This window comes from Rattus norvegicus, chromosome 4 (genome assembly GCF_021556685.1).
Source record: "Rattus norvegicus strain SHRSP/BbbUtx chromosome 4, alternate assembly SHRSP_T2T, whole genome shotgun sequence".
Taxonomy (NCBI): Eukaryota; Metazoa; Chordata; class Mammalia; order Rodentia; family Muridae; genus Rattus; species Rattus norvegicus.
This window is the reverse complement of record NC_141537.1, coordinates 153,689,084-153,707,302: the sequence shown is the minus strand read 5'-3', so window position 1 is coordinate 153,707,302 and position 18,219 is coordinate 153,689,084. Positions and strand designations below refer to the sequence as shown.

General features: G+C 43.3%; 1 protein-coding gene across 1 annotated transcript; it reads left to right on the top strand.

The window, feature by feature from the left end:
- The first annotated feature begins 751 nt into the window (after positions 1–751).
- On the top strand, positions 752–18,109 carry Zfp9 (zinc finger protein 9). Its single transcript, NM_001127635.2, is given in 6 exon segments — positions 752–795; positions 2,558–2,660; positions 12,884–13,010; positions 13,284–13,379; positions 14,080–14,143; positions 14,661–18,109. Coding segments are annotated over 5 exon segments (1,368 nt in total). The 5' UTR covers positions 752–795; positions 2,558–2,645; the 3' UTR covers positions 15,727–18,109.
- The last annotated feature ends 110 nt before the right edge of the window (positions 18,110–18,219 follow it).

Sequence of the window (18,219 nt, the reverse complement as noted above, 5' to 3'; positions counted from 1 at the left end):
GATAAAACTTTAAAATTTTGGGGGGAAAACTAACATGTGTGGCACTTTACTCGGTGTCTGCTCTTTTGGTTTGTATATACTACACTTTTTTTTCACGTTTCGTGTTATTGTTTACATAGTTTTGAACGGTAGCAGTCCTAAGACAAAATTGTAAGCTCTTTGGATGTAAAATTACACTTCGTTTCAAGTATTTAGGCTATCCCTCGGTGCACAGTGCACGTCCTCAGACAGCGATCTGTCTTCCTCCCCAGGGTGCCTATTGCTAGCTCAGTCATCCCTGTAAAGACCAGGCCTGCGGGGCACTCATCAGTGAGGTACTCAGCGCCAAACTTCATAATGTGATCACAAATGGAGTCGTCGCAGAGGCTTCTGGAAAGCGTAGTCCAGAAAGGAGGGCCGTTAGGCGCATGGGCAGAGCCCATCTGTCAGCTGTGGAACTTTTGTCCTTCTTCAAGGCGGGGGGGCATCGACCCCCGCCGCATCCCCTGACCTGGGAGGGTCTCCTATTGCAGTGGGCGAGCTTGCTAGCGCGGGATCCTGTTGGGCAGCGGCCGGCCAGGCGCGCTGGGCGGGTCGTGGAGGGGAGGGGAGGGGAGGGGAGAGGAGAGGAGAAAAGAGGAGAGGAGAGGAGAAAAGAGGAGGGGAGATCAGCGGGAGGGAGGCCGGTCTGAGCCACCGCCCGGGTGACGTGGCACCCACTCGCCTTGTCAGCCCGCCACGTCGGCGTCCGCCCGCAGCCCATCCCCGGCATCTGCAGCAGAGGCCACGGGCCTCCCTAAAACCGCTGTCACCGAGGTGAGAGCTGCTCTGGACGCACGGAGCAGGGCAGTCATGCAGAGTTCTGTAGAATTAGCAGGGCGGGGTGCTTCTTTTCTACCAGAGCCAGGCCCTTTCATCTGGGCCCCTCAAGGCTGTTCACAGAGGCTATTTGGTTTACCCAGTACCTGCGGGTGGCCTTAATCCTCTATTGTTTAACTCTGTGGTTGTTGTCTCTTCCTTGAAGTCTTGTCTGCTTTCTGCAAAGCGGCGGCTGAGGACATAGCCTTGAAGCAAACTTGATCATACCCGAAGTCTTCTCTTTCTAAAAATTCTCCGAGCCTCCTTTGGATCCCTTAGTGTGAAAGATTAATTAAGGTTCTCCCCATATCCCTCGTCCAGCCTTTGTTAGACTGTTGAACAATTATTTGGAAGTACGGGATTGCTTTTTAAAAATACCTTTTAATATTAAATTTTACTGAGAAACTGAGAATTATATACACCCTCTAAGGAAATAGACCTGAGACAAACTTGGGCGGGAGGGTCTGGCCTTGGAGCTCCAGACTAGATAGTAGCTGTTGAGCCCCTTGCCTCAGCCTCCAGAGTGCAGGATTTACAGGCGTGTGCCACCCTGTCTAGCAGAGGCGGATCTTAAAGATGAGAACGGTTGTCCGTTTATGTTCTCTGTTAAGAAGGAGATTTCCTAAGGCTGATGATTGAATCATTTGTGTCTGGCCTTATACATTAGGCCTTTGGTAAGCACCCAGCTAGCTGGAATTGAGCATCTGCATCTGGGTTTTGTGATTTTTTTTTAAACTGTATACATGATATGCCTGTTTAGGGAATATGGTACTAAACTGTTGTCTGATTAATTAATGACTGTTTTTGAAATAAGGTCTCTCTATGTAGTACAAGCTGGTCTAGCTCTTGATCTATATATAGCTTAAGCCAGCCTCAATCTTACTATCCTCCTGCCTCAGCCTTTACAGTGCTGGGACTAAAAGTGTGCCTCACTCCATGTGGCTTCGAATTGCTATTTTTGAGGGTAGATTTGGCAGCCATGCGAAAGTTCATTAAGATGTAATTAAATTTCACCCCACCCCCATTTCAGTCTGCTTTGAGAGGCTAGTCAATTACAAGGATCTGAACCTGTTGTGTGTCTGTCAAGACTTGATTGGAGGCTGCATGTAGGGCTATTCACTGTGATCTAATTCCTTTCATTTTAATAATAATAGCATTGTAAGTCCCAAATTCAAGTAGCAAACATTGCAACAGAACCAAAGGCAAAACGGATCATATGTAAGAGAAAATATATCATATGTAAGAGAAAATGGGTCATATGTAAGGTTCTTTGAAGAAGTGTTTCATTTTCTTTTGGCTTTAAGAAATTGTAATTTAGGGAGAAGAAATGCCTGGTGTTTGAAAGCTTCGAGACGACTTTCTAAACTTTGGGGAATTGTGATAGTAACAGAAAACAAGGTTACCTCCAGCACAGATACCTAAGGCCCCCTGTTTGCATATGTCACACCCACTTTGAAACCAATCTGTTATTTGGCTTTATTTGGTGTGTATTATTTGGTGCTGAGTTCTTTTATGTTAGTCGGTAAGCAGACACATGCTTTACAGACAGAGAGTAGAAATGTTTAGATTTAGTAAAAGAAAAAATGTCCCAGGCTCGTCAAGATTGCACGGAACTCTCTATAAAGAGGCCAGTAGTGCTTCCTCATGATCCTTCTGATTGGGTCGAAAGGACAGCTTCTCAGTATATAGTACTGAAATGTTGTGTGGAAATTTCTCACAGGGGACCTGGAGCTGTGGCATATGATTTCCTAGGACTTCACTCTCCCGACTTTAAAGGGTGGAACCCGGCTCTAAAAGCACAGCAGAAAATGACCAAGTTCAAGGTGAGTACCTTAATTTGTTTAACTCTGTACACACATGTGTTCAATGAAGGTTTTTGAAAGAGAATCTAGGGATTTGGAGAGTAGACTCAGTAGTTGAGAGCAGTTGTTGCTCTTGCAGAGGACTCAGGTTTGATTTCCCAGCACCCACATGGTGTCTCAAAGCCAACTTTGTGATGGTTTGTATATGCTCGGCCCAGGGAGTTGCACTGTTAGAAGGTGTGGCCCTATTGGAGTAGTTGTGTCACTGTGGGTGTGGGCTCTAAGACCCTCATCCTAGCTGCCTAGAAGTCAGTCTCCCATGAGCAGCCTTCAGATGAAGATGTAGAACTCTTGGCTCTGCCTGCACCATGCCCGCCTGGATTCTGCCATGTTCCCGCCTTGATGACAATGGACTGAACCTCTGAACCTGTAAGCCCAGCCCCAATTCAATGTTGTCCCTGATAAGACTTGTCTTGGTCATGGTGTCTGTTCATAGCAGTAAAACCCTAACTGAGACAATCTGTTACTCCAGTCCCAGGAGAGTCGATGTCCTCTTCTGACCCCCACAGGTACCAGACATTTACACGGAACACATGCATACATGTAGGCAAAACATTCATACACATGAAATAATAAAATAAAGCAATCTTTAAACAGAAAGAGGATGTCTGTATTAAACCTGGAAGGAATGACTGGCTTAAGCCGTCCAAGTACTGTCTGAAGAACCCCGGGGGCCCTCCAGACCCTTTCAAGGCATTCTGCACCAACAAAGATCACGCTATATATCGAGCAAATTGCATCTGTACTGATGGCGGAAGCAATGATATAGACCGATGGCTGTCCTGCATGACTTAAAACAATGGAGTGATGGTGGGGAGCAGTGAGGAAAGATGGCACAGCTGGGCAGCAGAGCTTGTGAGTTGCGTTTACATGTGAAATGTACTGTTGTACGTTTCGGGTATTCATGGTATAGTGTTTGCATATTAGCTGTATTGCGGAAGAACTAAAGTCCTTTCCTATTTCCTTGCTGACATTTCATCTTGGATACACTCTTCATAAAATATTTGCATCACAGTAAATAAGTCAGCCTTCTGCTCTGAACTAAGAACAATTCTTGAAGGCCGTGGTTCTCAGCCTTCCTGATGCCGCAACCCTTTCATACAGTTCCTCTTGTTGTGGTGACTCCCGCCATAAAGGTATTTTCACTGCTACTTTATTACTGTAATTTTGATGCTGTCATGAGCCGCAATGTAAATATCTGTGTTTTCTGATGGCGTTAGGCAACCCCTGTGAGAGGGTCATTTGATGGCCCCAAGGGGGTCGCGACCCACAGGTTGAGAACCACTGCTTTAAAGCCATACAGTGACTTTGATTCATATTAAATTTTCAAAATAGCATGAGAGTGTAGAGCTTGCAAAAAGTATGACAGTGACATTATTGTCACTGGGTTTTTGCACTTCCCTCAGACTGTTCTCAATGGAACAGTGAAAACTACTTTCGGGGTGATTGAAAGGTAATGAGAATCCACTCATAATAATAACAGGACTGCTGGAGAGGTGGCTCAGCAGTTAGGAGCACCAACTGCTCTTCCAAAGGTTCTCAGTTCAATTCCCAGCAACCACATGGTGGCTCACAACCATCCTTAATGGGATCCCATGTCCTCTTCTGGTGTGTCTTAAGACAGCTACAGCATATTCATCATATATATAAAATAAATAAAAAATAGTAACAGTACTAATGGCTGGCCTTTCCCGATCACTTATCATACTTTAATCCACATCCATCCTGAATGCCATAGTAAACATTATTAACTTAGTTAACCCCTGACACGTAAGCACACATCTTTTGAGCATTTTGTGTGAGAGAACGGGATGCTCCTGTTCTAAGCTATTCCTGAACTGCGATGGTTGGTACCCACGGCAAGCACTTGGGAGATTTTTATGCAAAGATCAGTTTTTCGTTGGATATCTCTTATATTTGAAAGAATTGGCAGAAAAACTGAGGCTATTCAGAATTTACAAAGTCTCACTGTGTCGCCCCAGATGGCCTGGAACTCAGAGATTCTCCTGCCTCTGTCTCCAAAGTGCTGGGAGTAAAGGCGTTTGCCACCACATGCCCAGAAACAAACTTTTAAAAAAAAATTTAGGAAGTCTGTCACTTCCAGGAAGAAAACTGCTAGCAATCCCCCCACACACACCCTTTATTACTAATGTTAAAACTTGATTAATGTTAAAATTAGAACTTGGGAAATCTTACGACCTCCATGATGAATGTGACAACTTCTTATGTAAAGAATTTTCTGACTAGGTCACAGGTGCTGCTAACAAATATGATTTTAAAACAACTACGGAATTCACCAATATTTGACTTGCATTTCTGGTTTATGTTCAGAGGGGTAGTCAAGCAATTTGAAAGCAAAGAAGTGGAAAACAGGTCATGTGTTAGGGAACGCTATTCTCGAAGGTAATAATTGAGGAGACTCCAGTCAAGAATGCCATTGCAAAACCGTAGCACTCAAGTCAGAAGGAAGAAGAGATATTTCATTCTGGAGCAAAATATGGGTGATCGTGGCTTAGGAACACAGACTCAAGATATCTCAAATGCCATGTGCCAATTTGGTAACGGTCTTTGTAGTGACAGAAGAGAGTCACATGTCATGGTACATTAAAAAGACTCCAGTGAAAGCATCAGTGGGCAGAGCACAGTGTGGCAGAGAAATCTCTCATAAACCTCAGACACTGAGGACACTGATGGTCTCCACACTGGCGAAAGCTGGAGTCTGTCTGTACATTCTAGAGGAGTTAACAAGGAGGGATGTCAGGTCAGACACAAAGGTGGGAAATGAATGGCTATTAAGAAGGCTGAAGATAGACAAAGGTCATTCGCTTTGGACTCCTAATAGGACTCTAATATTATGGTTGTGCTCAGCCGGTCAACTCTAACACAGGTGCAGCCTTTCCTGGGCTCTTTACTTCATGGTTCTCCCTGTGGGTGGAGCATTACTGTCTGCATGGGGAGAGGGCAGATATTGTTTGATTCTCTTGACGGTAGAAAGACTCATTTCTAGGACCTGATACAGGTCCCCTCAGTAGGCAGGGATTCGGGTCCCCTCAGTAGGCACGGATGCAGCCTTCAGGAGAGAGAAATAGTGGGTAAAGACATCAAGAAAGCGATTAATCTTTCGAGGAAATTCTGCCCAACTGTGTCCATATCCTTTAATAGTCCAGTTAGCAGTGCATGACATCCAGTTCTCCACATCCTCATGCTCACTCTCGTTTTCTTGTTTTTCTGAGTGAACAGTTACAGGAGTGCATACAGGGTGGTTTTTATTTCGTGGTGTGTAAAAGGTTTTTGTTTTGTTTTGTTTTGTTTTGTATTTTTAGGACAGTCTCACTAGGTAGTATAGACCAGGATCTGCCTGCCTCTTTGTAGAGACTTGGTTGATTCTAATACTCAGGCAAGGGATATACATTAAGCACGGATAATTCCATATCGTCAGGACGTATGGAAATGACGTAACCTAGCAACTGGAACAAGTTAAAAGGATATAGGGGTTGGGGGAGATGGGCAAACCTGAAACAGTTCCTCATCGAAAAAGCTGGAACAGTTTGAACACCAAAAATACTGTAATTCTTGCTTCTAATTCAAAGCATAAGATAAGTACCTGAGGCCACTTCAATATAAATGATTGAATAAGCAAATGAGAAGAGCTGATTCTCCCTCATAGAACAACCCAAACAATGTGTATAGATACTGTCCGCTCTAGGAGGGAGACGTTTTCCCTTCTTGAGAAGACTAAACTAGACTTCGTTTTGTTTTCAAGTAATAGCGTATGATAAAGAAAATAGCGCCACAGATGAAAGCCCTGGCAAGCAGTGCCCAGTGAGTACACATCACCAGGTGTCTCCTGTAATGCTGTGGTGAAAGGGCTCCTCCCTAAACCCAGGAAGCTGTGCAGGGTATCCCTAGGTTGTCATGGAGATCCCAGGCTGTTGGAGATGCTGGGACTGTAGGATGACTCCTGAGAAAAAGGAGAGGGAGGAGCCAACTCAAGAGAGGCTTTATGTGTGCTGCGGGTATCCTAGATCCTAGACGTGGAGCTTGAGGACCTGGTATTTTCCCTGCTAGGTTTCTGGTCTGCGTCCATCTGTTTCCCTGTTTACACTCCACACCCTCCTCCTTATATCTGGGAATACGAACGTTTACCCCATACCATTGTAGGTTGGAAGTATGTACTTTTTCTTTTGAGACAAGGTTTATTTGTGTGTCCCTGACTGTCCTGGAACTCTGGAGACCAGGCTGGCCTCCAGTGATCCACCTGCCTCTGCCTCCAAGCGCTGGGAGGTATGTGCCACCACTGCCTGCTCTTTGCTTGTTTTTGATGTTATGAGGACTTGCAGTAAAGATTAGGTTGAGTCGCAGAGGAGACTTTGAACTTTTGAATATAGTCAGGACTGTTAAAGACTGTGGGGACTGCTAAATTTGGACTGGATGCATTTTGCATTCTAAGATTAGAATTACATTAAATATACTGATTGATCTAAGATTGACACAGTAGTCTTCCAAGCTTGAGTCTTTGAGTTCTTTCTTCATTATTACATGGTTTTCTTTATACAGGCCATGGACATGCTTGGTTGAACTAATACTTAAGTATTTAATAGCCATATATATATATATATATATATATATACATACGTACATACATACACACACACACACACACACACACACACATATATATATATGGAGAGAGAGAGAGAGACAGAGAGAGAGAGAATTTCAGTAACACTGACTTTAGTTAACTCTATTATCAGTCATGGAAAGTGTTTTAAAGATTCTTTGAAATAGTCCACACGAATGAATACTATCTACAAAGAGAAATGGTTTTATTTCTCCTTTTATAGTCCTTCTAGTTTGTTATTTATAGCACTGGCTATGATTTCTCTCTAGGATGTTTGAATAGGAGTGTTGAGAGTAGACATCTTTGTCTTCTCCCTTTACCTTAAGGGGAAAGAAGCTAGTCATTCACTGAATGTTACAGAGGGTGCACATCTTAGATAAGAGAAACGTCTTAGATCACATTAGGGAAGTCCTCTGTGTCAACCTGCTGTCACATATACCCTGTCAGCTGGTAAGGAGAAGTGGGCTTTTTGGGTCTCATGGTTTCGAGTCTATGGTCGGCTGCCTCAGTTGCATTTGTCTGTGACAAATCATCTCATCATGGTAGGAGTCATGGTGGAAAAGAACTCCTCATACTACGACTAAAAGGGAACCAGTGTTTTACGGTGCTCTTGAGTACCACACACTCGGTGACATGGATATGTCTAACTAGACCCTCTAAGGATTCTGTTAGCTCCAGACAAGACTTGAACCCATGGGCTTTTGGCAGGCAGTTATAAACCAAACCATTGTGTCGCCTTGCCCTGGTTTGGACAGTTTTTTCATTATGAGAAGATCTTTTGAGAGGGTGGTGTCACTTTTCTCCGTTGAGTTTGTAGTAACAGGTTATGAGTCACGCTGACATTGGAATGCTGAGCCAGTGTCCTCCGCTCGAGCAGTGTCAACTTTACAGATTCTGTATTCAGCCTGCTCAAATCTGATGTTGATCTTCTCTGGTGAATTCTATGCTGCTCGTTTCTACATTTTAAGAAAGTATACACGGTATCTGGTTCCATTTTGTCATTTTCATACAAAAAGTGTTAGGGTGATTTCCCCCCACTCCCTGTTCTCCCCCTTCCCCATGACCTCTCCACCCTTCCCCCCTCTACCAAGCACCATAACTTCCTTGCTGCGTTCAGGTCGTGTGTGTTCTAGTCTCTTCCTTCCCTAATCTCTTCTAGCTTCATGGCCCGGCACCCACACACATCTCACATACCACGACAAATGAACATGGGGAGCTAACGTCTTAGCTTGCTTTCCACTGCTGAGGAAAAAACACTGGTCAAAACAAACTCGAGGAGGAAAGGGCGTATTCAGCTTACACTTCCATGCCTCAGTCCAGCACTGAGGGAAGCCAGCACAGGAGCTCACACAGACACCCGAAGGCAGGAACTGAAGCAGAGGCCATGAAAGAGCTCAGCTTACTGGCCCACTCTTCCTGTTTGCCCAGTTTGCTTTCTTATGCACCCCAGGACCACCTTCCCAGGGATTTTTAGGAATATATAACTTGCTTTGCTAACAAAAGAACACAATTTTAAACCTACGCTTGAGCAATATTCTCATACTGCATCATAATAGAATCCACTCTTATTGTTATTTGGTCATGAATAAAATAAATTACTAGAACCCAGGGAGACCGTTTGGTTGGTAAAGCACTTGCCAAGCAAGTACGAGGACTTGAGTTTGATCCTCAGCACCGTTTCATAGGTTGGGTTGGGTATATTTGTAACTTTTCCATCGCCGTGATAAATCACCATGACTAGAGGAAACTATGGAAGGAGGAGTTTGGCTTATGGTTCCAGACGAGTAGAAGTCTGTCACGGTGGGAGGCATGTCACCAAGTGACATGCGTAGAGGCAGACGCAGGAAGCTGAGAGTTTGCGTCCTCAAGCACAAATATGAAGCAGAGAGTGAACTGGAAGTAGATGATGCTTTATAACCTCAAAGGCTGCCCCAGGGACATGCTCCCTTCAGAGACGCTATGCCAGCTAACCCTCCCCAAACAGTGCCACCAACTGGGAGCCAAGTTGAGTGAACTTCAGTCCCACGTGAGAGACCCTGTCTCAAAAGCAAAACAAAAAAAGCCAAAACCAAAGCAAACAAGTCCCCCAACCCCCAAAACCGAACAAGAACGAGATGGACCCATGTGTACGTGAACCTGCAGGGACATACAAGCACAGACCTGCACATAATCTCTCTCAAAAGAGGTTGCCAACCGTCATGTAATGCTAACATAAGGATGAGGCAGAAGCGTGAGTACTTACGTGCTCAAATGATGTGAATAGTCTCCAAACAAAAACCAAGGGACATTGTAACATAATTCTTTAATATAGAGTAATTATGATAAGAAAGAACCTTAGAAATTAGAAGCTTATGGTTAAAAACAAACCAGAAAAGTAAATAAATGCACAATCTCAATTAACTCAGGAAAAAAAATAACAGAACAGAAAATGATCTAGGATAGAAGAATGACTGGAATATAACAGGCCCAGGGGAACAGAGACGTGAAAGAAAGTATACTGCATGATATGTCAGAGGAAAGAAGTGACAAGAAGCAAGTCACCCGCAAGCAAATTCACAGCCAGAGTGTCAGAAAAGCAGAGGAGTAGTGGAGTCCCCAGGTCACAAAACCACGCAGCCCAAGAGACTACAACTTCAGAACTCCATAAAGACCTCGATCTGTGGGTTCTAAACACCCCCTCTGAAGGGTAACTGCCATTCTTACTTAAAAGGGGAAAGTCCTGTAGTTTCCAAAGGCAAAGTCCAACTCATCTGGTAATAAGAGAAAAATAAAAGACATATAACTCCTTTGTTGTTTTGGTTTTCAATTTCAAGCGCAACTTTACCCGAATTTAAGAGAAAACACAGCGCAGCTTGGTTAGGTAAGGTCCCTGCAGCCATGAGGAGGAGATGAGGAAGGCCAGGCCTTGAGTAAGGTATAGAATAGACGTAGCAGATGCAGAAAGGAAGGGTGGAAGCAGGCCAGTAAGTAGAGGCTGGAGCCACAGTAGGCAGAAAATCATTCCCAACGGCAGCAAACAGACATGTAGAACAAAATAGTAAGAAGTGCTTGCAAGAAATCAAGAAAACTAAAAAGGAATAGTGTATTGCAGCCAGACACAGGGATGTGCACAGGAGACGGACACAGGAGGAGTCTGTGTTTCTTACCAGTCGGGTCTGTATCGATGTAACCCTGTGTGTGTACCTTTCCTCTTTCCCACCCCCAAAGAAGAATGCATGTGTACCCTAATAGTTTCTTCAATAAAATACTACATTTCTGATCTTGTGGGGTGTAGATACAGCTAGCTAAACCATTTCTTTCAACAAAATGAGAGAAACTGGAGTTGGATATGGTGACAAGCATCTGTCGTCCCATTCTCCAAAAGTCTGAAAAGGGAAGATGGCAAGCCTGGGCTATTTAGTAAGATCCTGTCTCAACAAATTTTAAAAAAAAGTCATTAAAACTATAGGGAGAGGATGTGCCTGCTTTGGCAGAGACTTGATGTACCAAGGGTGGGAAGCAGATATCCAGGGCAGGCCCTACTCTCTCAAAGAAGGGGATGGGGCAGGGTGTTTGTGAGGAGGAACTGGAAGGAGGCAGAGTTTGGGATGTAAATAAATTAAAAAGCAACAACAACAACAACAACAACAAGTATACCTCCTACCAAACCATGCAAACCCTATAGGACCCGTTCTTATTTTCCTCCCAGAGGTTATTAATGTCCAACTAATTTAAAGCGTGAGACTGGGCAGGTGGCTCAGTCAGCGAGGTGTGGCTATGCACACCTGAGTTTGGATCCCCAACGCCGTGGTAAAAAGCTGGATATAGCTGGATGTAATTCAGTGCTAGAAAGGCAGAAACCCAGGGATCTCTGGGTCTTCCTGGCCAGTCATCCTAGCCCAATCTCTGAGCCTCAGGCTTAGTTAGTTAGACACCTTGTCTCAAGAAGGAAGGTAGAGTGGTTGGTTATTGGTTTTTAGTGCTGGGATTCAACACCATGACAAAGGCAACGTATAAGTAAAAGGGTCTGTCTGAGCTTGTAGTTCAGGGTGGGTAAGAGTTCATCGTGGTGGAGAATCATGGCAGCAAGGGAGATTTTGAATCCCAAGCGGGAAGCAGCCAGCAAACTGTGAATGGTTACTAGCTTTGAAAAGCCTCTCCCCGGTAACGTATCTCCTCCAGCAAGGCTACATAGCCTAATCCTCTCAAAGTAGCACCACCAACGGGACCAGGTATTCAAATGCCAGAGCCTGTGGAGGACATTCTCATTCTGTTACCACGTGGAGAATAATAGAAGAAGAGACACAATTTCAGCTCTAGCTTACACAGTTGCACATATGTGGGCATGGGTATGTATACCTCTACACACACACACACACACACACACACACACACACACATATCACATGCACACACTTGTCCTCATGTACCTCTACATACACACACACACACATACCACGTGTACACACTTGTCCTCTTGTACCTCTTCACACAAGCACATACACATGCATACATCACATGCACACACATGTGCACACATACCTCTACACACCTATACATTCGTACATCACACATACACATGACACATGATCTGTATTATCCTTTGTTTCCCTTGAGTCTGCAATGGCGTGTGCACTGCTCATAGCTCAGAGGTGTGCCCTGTGCCCTGTCTGTCCGAGTTTTCTCTCTAGATAACGGATCTGCTCCTATAACTGTGCCACACACCTCTGTCTCATAAGCGCCTCCCGTTGTCTGCATTGGCATCTACAGTGGGGGTCGCATCATCAAAATGTAAAGGCAGTCAACGTGGTGTAAAACTGAGGAATAACTACTCACGATTTTTTTCTTATATACATAAACTTAAATGTGCAAAGTGGTTTACACTCTCTGATTCACCAAGTCGGACTGTGCTAGAATTGTTCTTTGGTCTATCCTTGGCTCCCTTTCTGTGGTGAGTGGACATTTGTTCATGTCTCCCTCCGAAAATTTCATGTACCATATGTAGAGGTGTATGACATGAGGTCTGTTACATGTGAAAAAAATACGTTTTATTGAACCAAAGGAAAAGCATCAGAAATTATTTGCATTCTGTTACCTGACTTTTATAAAGGAATGACTCAATTCTGCACACCATTTTCATTGTGTGTCATTTACATGTCCCTGAAGGTGCTGTCTGTCACAGGTCCACGTTGCTGTCAATCATGAACTTTATTTCCAGTTGATGTTAGGTAGTTTGACCATCTAATCCAATATAATAAAATCTACTGCACAATGCAATAGCTTACCACTGTCAGAATACCGTGTGTCTTGACCATACTTCTACTACACATACTGACATTAGGATTTATAGCTTTGCCTCCTTCCCAAAAGCTAATTTAGCTAAAGCTACATGAGTGATTGCTTTAATGTCATTGTCCAGAGTGAATATAATGAGGGGACTCGGAGCTGGTTTACTGGGTTAGCTTTTCTTTTTCTCTTTTGTCTAGGGTTGAGCCAGGGCCTTGCAAACGCTAAGCAAGCTCTACCTCCCGACTTTTGTGCTTCCTGAAGTCACTGCAAACTGAGTTCCAATTTGTCGTTGCAGGGACCCGTGACACTAAGGGATGTGACTGTGGAATTCACCAAGGCAGAATGGAAGCTATTGACCCCTGCCCAGAAGTCCCTTTACAAGAATGTAATGCTGGAGACCTACAGTCACCTGGTCTCTGTGGGTGAGAAGACTTTTCCTATCTGTAACTCCCAGTAGTTTCCCTCTCTTCCCCCATTCGCTGGAACATGTCGGGTCTCTATAAAGTCCAGTGATGCTTTGTTTCACGATTCAGAGCTCATCTGTTTGGGAACACCAGAAGACGCATGTGTGTGGTCCTAACTGCTTCATGTAAAGAATACATTTGTGAAGCATAAGTGGGATCTTCTCTGCTGTCCTGAAATTATACCTCTCTTCCGAGGGATTTATGCCATTCCCTTATCTCTGTCATTAACAGGCTATCGTGTGGTCAAGCCAAGTATGATCTCCAAGTTGAAGAAAGGAAAAGAGCCATGGCCACTAGGAGCAGAATTTTTAAGTAGGAGCCGTGGTGGTGAGTCAGAAAAAAATCGTATTGCGCCACGTGACCCTTTGAAATATCGGTCAGGAAAGCCTTTTGAAATAGTTAAGGGATCTTCCTAAATCCTCTATAGTTCTAGAAATGGTTGAAGATACTGTTGGCATATATTTAAATCTAAAAGCACACCAATTTTCACCTCTCCATGTAAATCTGTCTTTTATTAGACATTTTTACTTTTTTAATAATGTATTTTTATTTCACATGCCTTGGCGTTTGGTCTGAGTGTATGTCTGTATGAGATCCCTGGAACTGGAGTTACAGACAGTTTTGAGCTGCCATGTAGGTACTGTCTCTGTGTATGTGTGGTGTGGTGTGGTGTGTGTGTGTGTGTGTGTGTGTGTGTGTGTGTGTGTGTGTGTCAGAAGGGTGGAGAATGAATACTTCAGCTCATCTAGATTTCTCTACTTTTATGCAATTAAAGACCAGAACCCAGGGAGCAGTGCTTCTCACTTTTAGATTACTTTCCTACATCCATTAATATAATCAAGACATGTCCACAGGTCAGCAGATCTAGCTGATCCCTCTTTGAGACTCTCTTTATAATAATGAAAACTGTCACAATGGTATAGAGGACAATTTCATTTGAGAGTGATTTCGTCTTGACACCCTTTCTTGAAGCCTAAGAATCAACCTTTAGCCATGATGGTGTGTTAAAATCTTGATTCTTTTGTAGATAAGCGGCGGACGGTTCATGACCCCAAAGCCAGACATCAGGAGCAACAGGCTGGGACTGCAAGGCAAGTTTAAGAACGAATGTGTAGAATAGAAGCTTTGTGAGGAAGGATAGTCTTCTTTGAAATGCTGGAGGTGGGAGAATAATTATTAATTAAATTATTATTTTATTATTATTAAATTATTATTATTAATTATTAATTAAATGTGATAGCACTAGCACAGGAGTAAACCCCAAAGAATGTGACCCGAAACAGGAATGCCTGCCTGAGGGGCTTGATGTAGGGTCAAGAGAGCCAAACTTCATAGCTACTTTTCATCCTTCTGAACTCTGCTCTAGGGGAGGCCACGTTATAGAAAGCACAGTCTGGCCATTAAGAAGCCCTGAGACTAGAATGTAGGAGAAGCGTCTTTCCATATAGTGCTTGGTCACAGTGTAGATCATCAGTGTCACAGGGGAGAAGCCCTATGAACCCGACAAACAGGACTATGGAAATTATCATCAAAAGTATTCCGAGAAAGCACGGCATCAGAAGAGCTTTGAAAGTCCTATTAATAATGCTTTGGGAACTTTCTCTCTAGGAAAGGAGAACTTGCAAAGCGTCAGAAAACTCCCACCCGGCATGAAAGCTATGACTGTAGCAAATGTGGAAAGTCCTTCTGCCAGAAGTCTTCCCTCCTGGCGCACCAGGAAACACATACCAAGAAGTCCTATAAATGTGACAAATGTGGACAAGCTTTCTATAAAAACGAAGACCTTTCAATCCATCAGAAAGTTCATACCAGAGATAAAACCTACCCGTGTAAAGAATGCAACAAAATCTTCTACCACCTGTCGTCTCTCACTAGACATCTGAGAATCCATGCTGGGGAGAAACCCTACGAATGTAGCCAGTGTGAGAAATCCTTCTACCAGAAGCCACACCTCACAGAACACCAGAAAACACACACAGGGGAGAAACCTTTTGAGTGTAAGGAATGTGGGAAGTTCTTCTATGTGAAGGCATACCTCCTGGTACATCAAAAGACACACACAGGGGAGAAACCTTTTGAGTGTAAGGAATGTGGGAAGTTCTTTTCTCAAAAATCACACCTCACCGTCCATCAGAGAACACACACAGGGGAGAAGCCCTATAAATGTAAGGAGTGTGGGAAACTCTTCTCTAGGAATTCACACCTCATAACCCATCAGAGAACCCACACAGGGGAGAAACCCTATAAATGTAAGGAGTGTGGAAACCGCTTCTACCAGAAGTCAGCCCTCACTGTGCACCAGCGAACTCACACCGGGGAGAAGCCTTTTGAATGTAGCAAGTGTGGGAAACACTTTTACTATAAATCAGATCTCACCAAACACGAGAGAAAGCATACAGGGGAGAAGCCGTATGAATGTGCAGAGTGTGGCAAATCTTTCTCTGTGAACTCAGTCCTTAGATTACACGAAAGGACTCACACGGGAGAGAAGCCATATGCGTGTGAGATCTGTGGGAAGTCCTTCTCTCAGAAGTCACATTTTGTCGTCCATCAGAGGAAGCACACAGGGGAGAAGCCCTACAAGTGCCAGGAGTGTGGGAAAAGCTTTATCAAAAAGTCACAACTCACGGAACATCAGAAGACACACTCCAAGAAGGGAAAGACAAACAAATAGTGTGAGTTCAGAACCCCTGCAGGAATTCACCCTTTGGCTGTAATCCACACAGGAGAACCTTCTAAGTATGGAGGGGGAAAAATGGCAGCCATGTTTTGTTTTGTTTTGTTTTGTTTTTTATTCCTCACAGAATTATCAGCAAATGTGCAGAAAGAAATTCTTCAACGACATTAGGTAGATCTTTACCATAGGGTCAACTTTCAGAAATAACAGGTGGCAGAAACTGTGCAAACTACAAAATGTGAAAGAAACTTTGTTTTTTAGAAGTCACACTGATGCCATATAGAAATAGCATGGGGCAGAAATCCAGTAAGTAAGTGAATTTCCAGAAGTTTCTGTCATAGCATCTAGCACTCTACATGCAAAGTCCACAGTGAGGAATTCCAATGAGTATCAGGCACTCGAAGTCTCCCCACACGGCTGGTTACACTCATCTTAAAAGGACGGAGGGGAATACGTGCATAGATTGCAACGGATATGAGAACCTTATCGAGAACATGCCCATCATGGAATGTTAGTTCCATTAATACTTTAATTGGACCTACATAAGTATCTTAAATATTTGAAACACCTTCCACAAAAATTAAAATCAATTTATCCTGAAGGCAGTGGTTACACTCCAAGTCCTGCTGCCAGTTTCAAGGTTCTATTTTCTTCCTTAAAGAAACATACAGTACAAACAGAAGCCAACTAATATTGCATATATCAAAGGTATTTAAAGAGCAAAAAACGTGCCGAAGAGATGGCTTAGCAATTAAGAGCACTGACGACTCTACCAGAGGTCCTGAGTTCAATTCCCAGTAACCACATGGTGGCTCACAGCCATCTGTAATGGGATCTGGTGTGTCCATGAGAATGACAGTGTCCTCACATACATAAAATAAATAAATAATCTTTTTAAAAGGAGCAAAAGCAACCAGGAAACATCATTAAACAAAGAAGTCTTTTGATATGTAGGATGTAGAGGTGTGTGTGTGTGTGTGTGTGTGTGTGTGTGTGTGTGTGTGTGTTTATCTCTTTAAAAAACATTTCTAAATGTGTGACTTTCTCCTTGAACCCATAGTGATTGTTTCTGAGCTCAGTAGCTGTGGAAGGACACATGTCACATTGTAGCAACAGTGATTCCCACAGGTGACATTGTTACCGTAACTTATATTTGTGTAGACTTTATATTTGTGCGCCTTTTTGTCAATCTCTGGGCACTTACAAATGGGTTCAGACATTGTTATTAATTGGGCCCTTCAAAAGAAACTTTGTAACTTTTTCTGCTATATTGTGATGAGTTGAACTTGGACATGCATTTGAGCAGTCCGAGCTGTTTCTAAGGCAGCAGTATTTACTTCTCTTACTGTAGATATGTAGCAGTGGCATCTGTGTTTGTATTGTGTATGAAAAATACCTCATTGCTTTTCCTTCCTATTCTGGGTAGCAGAGGCAGCAAGGCCAGTAGCTGAAAGTGAGATTCTAGGCTCCTACTACCTTCCTTGACCCGGACCCCAGCATGAACATGGCCTGTAACTTTACTGTGCCTCACCTTCCTCCTCTGTAAGGGTAATGACAGCAACATCCTAGAATTGCCTTGAGGTTGAAATATGTTGATATTTTGAAGCACTCAGAAAAGTGTCTGTAAAACATAGTAACTCAACGTTAGATAGCATTCTCATTAATTTGTATTTCCCAAATCACAAAGTGAAAAGGTTGGCAAGCCGGAATTTATCTCTCACCTTATTCCTGTTAGTGCCTTGATTTGATTTGGCTGTGTATCTCCCCATGGTAGCTCAGGAGCAGATCCTGAGTAGACAAGGCCAGGGGTTGGTGAACCACAGCCCGTTGGCCAGATTCACAGCCCATTTTTGTAGCCTATAAGCTGAGATTAGTTTTATATTCCTCAATGATTGCAAAAATTAAATATTTTGTGACTCATGAAGGTTGTACAAAACGAAAGTTCCGTGTCTGTAACTAAAGCACTTTGAGAACACTAATACAAACCCGTTTGATTACATTCTGCCGGTGATACCTTCGCACGGTGCTAGTGAGGCAGACCACATGGCTAGGAGAGCCTGAGACATTGCTGACTCAGCACTTTACCGCATAGGTCTCTGTTACTCAGGGCTGCACACGCTGCAGCTGGTCCTGAGCCCACTCTTCAAAATGTTCTGATTACAAATGTGATGCCACAGTCTATGGGTGGGTGATGTCTGTGCAGTATATTTATTTTGTGGATTGTATTTATATGTGAAAATGCCTAGGCTTCGAAGTATTTTTCTCCTAAAAAAAATGTGGTTTTTTTTTTTACTTACTGAATTGTTATGTTAAAACATATTTCTTGATGGAATGTAACAAATATATGAAATAAACATTGTCTCAACGAAATGGAATTAAATTTTCAATTAATCTTTCCCCATGACATTTATTTATTTTCTTCCAAGTCAGTAACTAATTCTTCTTACATAATTTACCATTTTCTTACTATCTCATAATAGCATGCCATCT